This window comes from Melopsittacus undulatus, chromosome Z (genome assembly GCF_012275295.1).
Source record: "Melopsittacus undulatus isolate bMelUnd1 chromosome Z, bMelUnd1.mat.Z, whole genome shotgun sequence".
NCBI classification, from domain to species: Eukaryota; Metazoa; Chordata; class Aves; order Psittaciformes; family Psittaculidae; genus Melopsittacus; species Melopsittacus undulatus.
The window spans coordinates 72977961-72987531 of NC_047557.1; the positions used below are offsets into that span (position 1 = coordinate 72977961).

The 9571-nt window shown below is 42.3% G+C and overlaps 1 protein-coding gene across 2 annotated transcripts; it reads left to right on the top strand.

The window, feature by feature from the left end:
• The first annotated feature begins 880 nt into the window (after positions 1-880).
• Positions 881-9038, top strand: FAM151B (family with sequence similarity 151 member B). Of its 2 annotated transcripts, XM_031044381.2 has the most exons (6): positions 881-986; positions 1118-1243; positions 2657-2822; positions 6667-6884; positions 7268-7403; positions 7841-9038. In XM_031044381.2, the coding sequence occupies exons 1-6, from the start codon at positions 968-970 to the stop codon at positions 7989-7991; spliced, it is 816 nt and encodes a 271-aa protein (XP_030900241.2). In that variant the 5' UTR covers positions 881-967; the 3' UTR covers positions 7992-9038. The 2 variants fall into 2 exon arrangements, with proteins under 2 accessions (XP_030900241.2, XP_030900240.2); XM_031044380.2 differs by lacking the exon at positions 881-986 and having other exon boundaries at positions 1010-1243.
• The last annotated feature ends 533 nt before the right edge of the window (positions 9039-9571 follow it).

Genomic DNA, 9571 nt, shown 5'->3' on the forward strand with positions numbered 1-9571 from the left:
GTCACAGAAAAAGTGACTTTATCGCTACAAACTGGGGGTGTTGGTCATAGAATCATAGAATAGTTAGGGTTGGAAAGGATCTTAAGATCACCTGGTTCCAACTCCCCTGCCATGGGCAGGGACACCTCACACTAAACCATATCACCCAAGGCTTCATCCAGCCTGGTGCTGAACACTGCCAGGGATGGAGCATTCACTACCTCCCTGGGCAACACATTCCAGTACCTCACCACCCTAACAGTAAAGAACTTATTCCTTATATCCAGTCTAAATGTCCCCTGTTTAAGTTTTAACCCATTACCCCTTGTCCTGTCACTACAGTCCCTAATGAAGAGTCCCTCTCCAGCATCCCTGTAGGCCCACTTCAAATACTGGAAGGCTGCTATGAGGTCTCCATGCAGCCTTCTCTTCTCCAGGCTGAACAGCCCCAACTTTCTCAGCCTGTTTTCATACAGGAGGTGCTCCAGTCCCCTGATCATCCACGTGGCCCTCCTCTGGACTTGTTCTAACAGTTCCATGTCCTTTTGATGTTGAGGACACCAGAACTGCACACAGTACTCCAAGCGAGGTCTCACATGAGCAGAGCAGAGAGGCAGGATCACCTCCTTCGACCTGCTGGTCACGCTCCTTTTGACTGTTTGGTCAATGAGAAAATGAACATGAGCCGGCTTCAGTGTGCACTCACAGCCCAGAAAGCCAACCGTATCCTGGGCTGCATCAAAAGGAGCGTGACCAGCAGGTCGAAGGAGGTGATCCTGCCCCTCTACTCTGCTCTCATGACACCACACTTGATCTCCTCTGGACTCGCTCCAACAGCTCCACGTCCCTCCTGTCTGGTACCTTCCCATTTCTCCACCAGACGTCGCTGCTCCGGCTCTGCTCCGACGTTCCCGTGTTTCCTGAGGAAGCGTTCTCCCGGTCCGCAGCCAGCACCGCCCCCACCGAGCAGAGTGGGCGTGGCGGGGCCATGGCGGACGGGGGGCAGGGTAAGAGCTGCGTTGCTGGGGATGCCGCGGCGGGTGGTGGGGCCGGGCTGCCCGATTTGAGGTACTGATGGGCCGGTGTCCCGCTTCCCCGGCGGTGCTGAGGGCATTCTCTGGCTTTGGCGGTGCCGCAGGTGCCTGGAGCGAGCAGGCCGTGGATCACTTTCTGAGGTCACAGCGCATCGAAGCCAGAGATGCTGCCCTCGTCCGCTGGTTCCACGCCGCCAACAGCAAGGCCCGAGCCAGGGCCGCCGCAACAAGTAAGTGCAACGGGCTTTTTCCTGCCCTGCCCCGGCCTGCGGTGCCGTGCGAGGCCCGTCACAGCCTTGAGCACCGCCAGGGATGGGGCAGCCACAGCTTCTCTGGGCAGCCTGTGCCAGGGCCTCAGCACCCTCACAGGGAAGAACTTCTGCCTACGAGCTCATTTCAGTCTGTCAAGTGTTCAGAGTATATTTTTGCATAAGGGAATACAAAATCTGCTTCTGCAGGTGGGCCTGGTTTTTCTAACACTGAGGTTAGACCACAGCACCTCAGCACTGCAGCCTTGTCAGCAGTGGTCATGCTGTCCCTATTCTTTACAGTTTGATCTCAATGGTAGGTCACTCTGCATTGCAGTGACACTCTGTGGCTCTGCTCTGGCAGATAGAATATGTAAATGAGGAGACTGAAAGTCCTGTTCGAGGTGCGGGCTAGTTCACCCAATGTGCAACAAGCCAATCTCATACACAGGCTCAGAATGCTATTTTATTCATCTGTGCAGAGCTGAGTGCTCCAAACCAGTCTGTGATTCCCAGGTAGATTTGACCCTGTGTAGATGGATCTTTTTCTAGGGCTTTTTTAGGATGGTTTGAAATTGTGTAATGTTGTAATACATTCTTGTTCAAACAGGGCACGTTTATTACTGCTCCCGCCCCCCATTTTGTTTGCTACTATTACAATGTATTCCAGGTTTCATGTAAGCAGTTTGAGTTAATTTTAATTTAATTTCTCTGAATATTGGGGAAATATATAAGTTATTTATGTAATTTTATACATAATTTTCTTTCTGTTGACTGCTTAATTATCTTTTTTATTATTTCAGTCTAAGTAACTGCATGTATTAAATTCTCTACAACATCAGTGGCACTTCCCAGACTCTCAGAAACTTATCATTATATAAGATCTTGCAGCATTCCTAAGCTTTCCACTCAATTGTGTTTCAGTTACCATTTTCCTGGTAGGTGCTGTTTCCTGGCTGACCATTTTTAAGAAGTTTTGGCTGAGGTGGTCAATCTTGAGAATGAAGTGAGGAAAGTATGAAAAACTTCTGGTCACCTTTTCTCTGGAGGCCTGTTTTAAGAGGAAAAGCAAGAGTGGATTCACATTTTGGATGCTCATTTTGGTGTTCCTCTTGGGGGGAAAAAAGTGATTACTTGTCCAAATATGTCTACAAAAATAATTTTTCATGTACTTCTAGACTTCTGAAGAGTTAAGTGACTAAAGTACCTAGAGAAGCCTAAAGTACCTAGAAAAATGTAGGTTCACAGACAGCAACTTATACTGGGTGAAGTTCGTGGAGTTAGGTACACAGCCCAGCGCAGAAAGACTTGCCCTGTAAGTAGTTGTTACTCTGAAGCAGAAGTTGGAATTACTGTTTCTGCCTCTGTTAGAACATTAATTTTTTATATCAACAGGTGATGTTCACATGATAGAAGCAGATGTTGTTCTTCGTGGTGGCCGGGGAGGAAATGGAGACCCTATCATGGCTCATCCACCTGAAACAGACAGTGACAACACGTTGCAGGAATGGCTGAAAGAGATTGTCAACACAGATAAAGGCATCAAGCTGGATTTTAAGAGGTATCTCAGGAGAAAAAGATTTTTTTTATTGTTTATATTCTGGCTGATAAAAATTTTACAAGCAGAGCTAACTATCATTTTGGTGATGTTAGACTGGAGTTTTTCTTTGGTGCAATTTAGTGTAATGCACTGTTTTCCTGAACAGAAAATGATCAAACAGAGTTAGAATTATTAAATGCATCAGAAAAATAAAAGCTTTTGAAGTGTTTTGAACTATAAACAATGATTTCATGTTTGGCGAATTAGTTACTTAGTTGCTAATGAGCAGAGTTTTCCCATCATGGTACCTATCTGGAAAGCTTGTGGAAAGTTTTCTGCCTTTGGAAAGAAACTGGGAGAGACAGCCTTTTGATCGGGAAGTCTATCGGTGTCTCCCAGGCTGCAGATGGGGCTGAGATGACATCTCTGCTTGGCAGCACACATTTCTTGGTGTCATTCTCTGCCATGGAAGGGAAATGGAAGTGTCAAGGTTTTTCACGGAGCTGCTGAAAAGCTTGCTGAAAAGCCATATCTGTTCCGGGTGTGCTCATGTTCATAATAATTTAGAAACATCATCCCGTACTAGCATGAATATCTGTATTTTCCCAAAGCTGTTTATTTTTGCCTCCCCAAAGGAGAGGAATTCTGTTTTCTGATTAACTCCAATACTAATAATTTCAATTCCAGAATTAGTATGCTCCTTTTAATATCTGATCTTGTAACACATAAAAATACGGTATTAGATTTTATCGACATGATTTCTAATACAGAAAATTGTTCATGCTTTTTGTGTAGTAGGTTGCATGTATATTGAAGCAAATTCAGTTTCTTTGGCCTAACTTAGGAATTAAAATTGTCAGGGGTTCATTTCAAAATTATAACCATGAGCTGTTTCATAGCATGTAATGGGAAATACATATGAAAACCCCATATACTTCCTTGAAAAGCTTGAAACGGGGTTCAAAGTGAGCTGAGATTTTCAGACACCTGAAAGCCCTGACTTTAGCTTTGCTTGAATTTGCATGTACAGCATACATTTTTGCAGCAGATGGAGAACCCACCTCCACATTAGAAAGAGCTTCATCATTGCCTAAGTATGCTATAGAAATGCAAACCAAAATGCTAGACAGTTGTAAAATGTGATTTTTACCTGTTGTTCTGTGAAATGCAATCACAGTTTTCACATAAAAGTTCATGAAAATCCAAAAGATGTGGGCAAATTAAATCCTTTATTGTTACAGAATCTGTAAATATCTGCCTGGACAGAGAAGGGAAAGGACAGGAGAAGCAGGCATTTGTTTGGGAGTATTTGTTAGGGTTTGGTTGGTTTTTGTTGGGTTTTTGTTGTTTTCATTGTTTTTTTTTTTTTTACTTATTGTTTAAATTGATTTTTAAATTATATACCTCTTTTCACAAGGAATTTCCAGCTAAGTGCAGTTGTTTTAGAAGAGCTTTTAAAATCCTGTTGCATTATAGAAGTCTATTATATAAAAGCGTGTAAAAAATATAAGTACACACTGCAGCTGTACCCAAATGAGTGATGTTCTTTTGAATGGCACTTCTTTGAAACAGGGAATATAGGGAAGCAGTTAACCACCATCTGTGTTGTCCAAACAGGCATTCTTCACAGTGCCTTCTCATCCCCTTCCTTCTCCTGGTGCTCCTGTGACACCCAGGAGGACCAGTTTAGGATGTGGAACTAACTAACTCTGCAGAGCAACATGAAGAACTTTCTGTTGGCTCAGCTCTCTGTCAGGTCTGCAAGATTTTGAGGAAAAAAAAGCTGGAAGATGCCTCATTCAGAGTTTGCACAGCTCTTGGGAGACAACACAGGTCCTTGCTTTTAGTAAGGAAATCGTAACTCTGGCCATAATGATTTTAAATTCCTGAATGTTATATAGAGCATTATTTAATTTGCTGTGAGAGAAAAATACATATTTTGTTTGCATTCATACCCCTTCCCCGTTTTCTAACTTTTCCTTTCCTTCCCCAATACTGCTGGTTTTGAAAATTTTAGTAGGATAGAGAAAGGCTATTGTTTGCCCTGTAGTTATGCTTTTTCTTTAGATTTGAGAGACAAGTGAGAATAGGTGACTAAAGTTACCTTATTAAATGCTTACAAGTGGTGCTGCATTGGTTGCTCAAGTGACTACATCTCATACTTAGTAACTGCCTGTAGGATGAACAGCTAATGGGCAGACTTGTTCATGCTGCAGCTATTATGCCAGGCTTTTGCGCTGTGGGAGCAAGCCCTACCAGGGACAAAATGTTCAGATGGGTGCCCTTTCACTCTGCTAAAATTATCAGAAAATGTGAGGTTTTGACCTTTTATTCTCCTAGTATAGGTGCATCATCTTGTGCAGATGTAAAGGTAACTTTCAGTCTGTTGACTGGATTTGAAATAGTGATAAAAGCTTTTAACACTTAAAGTGCTGTTAGGGTTGTGAGCGATTATGTTTACCCTTTGAACAGCATATAAATCTCATTTATATATATATATAATAAATAGAATAAATATATTTAAATTCATTAGTTTCTCATTTTCCAGATGAGAAAGCCACAAATACTAGTTTTCACGTAATACTATGAATACTATCTTCAGCCCAGTGGTCTCATCTAAACAAATCCAGTGGCTCCCTGGATTAAATCATAGAATCATAGAATAGTTAGGATTGGAAATGACATTAAGATAATATAGTTCCAACCCCCCCGCCATGGGCAGGGACACCTCACACTAAACCATATCACCCAACGCTTCATCCAACCTGGTCTTGAACACTGCCAGGGATGGAGCATTTACTACCTCCCTGGGCAACCTATTCCAGTACCTCACCACCCTAACAGTAAAGAATTTCTTCCTTATATCCAGTCTAAATGTCCCCTGTTTAAGTTTTAACCCATTACCCCTTGTCCTGTCACTACAGTCCCTAATGAAGAGTCCCTCTCCAGCATCCCTGTAGGCCCACTTCAGATACTGGAAGGCTGCTATGAGGTCTCCACACAGCCTTCTCTTCTCCAGGCTGAACGGCCCCAACTTTCTCAGCCTGTCTTCATACAGGAGGTGCTCCAGTCCCCTGATCATCCTCGTGGCCCTCCTCTGGACTTGTTGCAACAGTTCCGTGTCCTTTTTATGTTGAGGACACCAGAAGTGCACACAGTACTCCAAGTGAGGTCTCACGAGAGCAGAGTAGAGGGGCAGGATCACCTCCTTCGACCTGCTGGTCACGCTCCTTTTGATGCAGCCCAGGATACGGTTGGCTTTCTGGGCTGTGAGTGCACACTGCTGGCTCATGTTCATTTTCTCATTGACTAACACCTCCAACTCCTTCTCCGCAGGACTACCATGAATTTCCTTTTTGCCCAACCTGTAGCTGTGCCTGGGATTGCTCTGACCCAGGTGTAGGACCTTGCACTTGGCATGGTTAAACTTCATGAGGTTGGCGTCAGCCCACCTCACAAGTGTGTCAAGGTCCCTCTGGATGGCATTCCTTCCCTCTAGCGTATCAACAGAACCACACAGCTTGGTGTCATTGGCAAACTTGCTGAGGGCACACTCAGTCCCACTGTCCATGTCAGCGACAAAAATATTAAACAAGACCGGTCCCAACAGCAAGCATTCAATATCATCCAAGTCTTAACAAGTTACAAGTTAGAAGACCCATGAGGTAAAAGTTCATACTGGGAGGCAGGGAGATGAGAAACTTCCAGTACTTTTTACCAGCAGTTGTGGTCACCTGATGGTAGAAAGGGTCCTCAGACTGACAGGTACAGCTTCATTGACATGTCCATCTGGTGTATACACTGGACATTTCCCATCCTCAGTCGTAGTGAAGTGTCTTATCTCACCCATGTGTTGCTGGTACAGCCTAGAAGCCGTATGTCCTTCCTTGGAACTTCTTGAACATGTGAAGCACCGCTTGAGGCGACCTATTTGGATCAATGCAGACATCCTACCAGGACCTAATGGCAGTAGCTCTGTAGTGGATGCAAAAGGGTTCCTCGGTACTGTCACCTCATTTTTCCCAAATGTGACCTTATCACTAGGGTGGACAACTGGCTGGCACCCTGACAAGCACCATGAAGGTAAAGATAGCAAATTTAATGCTGACACTGCATAGTCTGTTTTCTCCAAACTAATTTCATAATTGATTCAAGATAAGCTGTATGCCATCTTATAAAAGATGATAAGATTGTGTCTTATAAAGGATCCCACATTCTATACATTGTGTATTCTGGAAATTAAGATTTTCAAAATTAGTTTAGTTTTCCACTTCAGTACTGATGTTCTTCACTAAGACAATGACAGTTCTTACTCATAATCATTGAGCCAGTTCATTTTAGAATTATGTGATTTTTCACAAAACCCTTATTTGCTTTTGTCTTCCAACCAAATCATTTTGCGTCCTTGTTTTAATACAGATTGTATTTGTGAAGAATTCTTTCTAATGAGATGGTGTTTACTGCAGGGTATGACTGGGTGATGGTGAAGGAAATGGCGCAGATATGCTGCACACTTCCCCAGCCTGTAACTTTCGCTGTAAGGGCAGCACTGGTACGACAGTCAGTATCTGAGCTGTGCTGGTTAATCCAGCAGTCAGATAGGTAAGTTTGAGGGCCTTTGTTTCCAGATATCTTTATTATACAGGCATAGATTTGTTTATATAAATACAGCTCAGTTATATGTACATACATTGCCCAGAGAAGCTGTGGTTGCCCTATCCCTGGCAGTATTCAGGGCCAGGCTGAACAAGGCTTGGAGCAACGTGTTCTGGTGGAAGGTGTTCCTGCCCATGGAAGAGTGTTGGAACTGGATGAGCTTTACTGTCCCTTCCAACCCAAAGCACTCTGTAATTCTGTGATACATATCCCAGTTACACTGAAAATATTTTTTTTTTCATTTTGTTTATCTTTCAGTTCTTTAATTTCTTCAGTTCTTTATTTGTTTTGTGTAATAATTCTGACTTACATGCTTCTATGTTAATATAGTTTTTTTTCTCTTTCTGTTTTTTTGCCCTTTTTTGTTTTCTTTTTTAATATAGGTACAGTCTCACCATTTGGACAGGAAAGGAAGATGTGTACTCTGTAGAAGATTTGCTTTACATCCGAGAAAACTTTGATAAAAGTAGGGTTTATTATGACATTTTAGAGCCACAGAATTCTGAATTCAGAAAAGCCATAGTAGCACAATAAATAGGGAAGCAGGCAATGGATGACCTTGTAATACTTAGTCTCTTTAAACATGAAGATTTCTTAGTCAAAGAAATGTGTTTTCCTTACTAAAAGAACTATATAGAACACAATTGTGGGTATTGGAAGAGTTTTTGCATAACATGCAACTGAAAGGCTTCTCAAACAGAAATTTAGTGCCTTCTTAATAGTTCCTTACTCATCGTCTGCATGTCCCTTCTCATTTACCCAGTGGCGTGTAGTAAAGGCTACTCGTGTTACCTGAATATTCTAGCACTTCTTCCTTACAAGCATATAAAGGGGAGAATGGCCCCAGCTTATAGTTGTGGACCAAGGTGATTTGCTGCTAACTGCTGTCATGTAAACCAAAGTCTTTGGGACCCTCAGTCTCTACTAAAGCCTGTTTCTGCTTTTTGTGGGGGAGAGCAAGAATCAAGACTGTGTTAATTACAGAACTATGCTGTGCCCAAAGGGGTTGTTTTGTAGCTCATCATGATACACTCCATTTTTAATGGCATTGCAATTTATTAATGTTCCCACTTCTGTATTTGCAGTGAAGTAGCATGTTAGTACTTTCTTCTAGCTAGAATTACTTCTGACATGTCTGCTGCAAATTATTGTAATTATTGTATTGTGACCCTCAGGAAATACTTCACGCATCAGTTCCTTACTCAGGAGCAGTAACTCCGGCAAATGGGTGCAATAAGCAGCTGGGAGTAGTGTCTCAGACTGCCACAGCAGCTTATTCATTAAAACCCCAAATAAACCAGCATTATTTTTTTATTGTGCTTCCAGTGTAATTCAAAGTATTGTACCCTATTATCTTCTGAATTTTGAACATCCAATTTTTGGGGGGCAGTTTTATGTTGTTTTTTATATACTTATGGCTTGTCTCCCTTGAATTTTTCAGTGATCCTTCTGTCATTATAGCTGCTGCTTTCTCTAACCAATATTCCTCTCATTACTGTAGCAGGAAAAAAAGTACTGCATATGCAAATTTGTAGTCTCAGTGGGGATATGTCTAAGCAGAATTAAAATGTGTTTTATAAAGGTGTTCTCATTACTGTGTTTTTTAAATCTTGAGGTCAGGTTTGTATTTTAAAATGGGCTGCCTTTTGGAAGAGAAGACTAATTCACGCCATCAGGGGCGGCTTATGGAAGTGTTCAAAACTACTGATGCCTTCAGGGAAGACATACAGGAATTAATTAAGAGTTCATCAGTGTGTGCCTACGTGTGGATTTTGGGAATAAACTGGACTATATGACTCTAAATCAACATCTTCACTGTTCAGTTTAAGATCTTACCATGGTTTTTGAGTGGCTGAACATAAATTCACTGTTTTTTTTTGCTTGGGACACAACCTCTGAATTAGATCTGCAGTGCACAGGAGGTGCCATCTTTATGCTTAAGTTTAAAATAAGTGGTTTTGACTTCATGTTGGTAAGTCTCAGTCCACTGGTGCTGCCTTAGGAGTTGGACTGTTGGTACATTGGCTTCCTGGTTACTTTTGTTATGATTTAATGACAAATTTCACCTCTTACATAGTGCATACTGCCATAGAGGATTCATTCAGGCGCAGAAG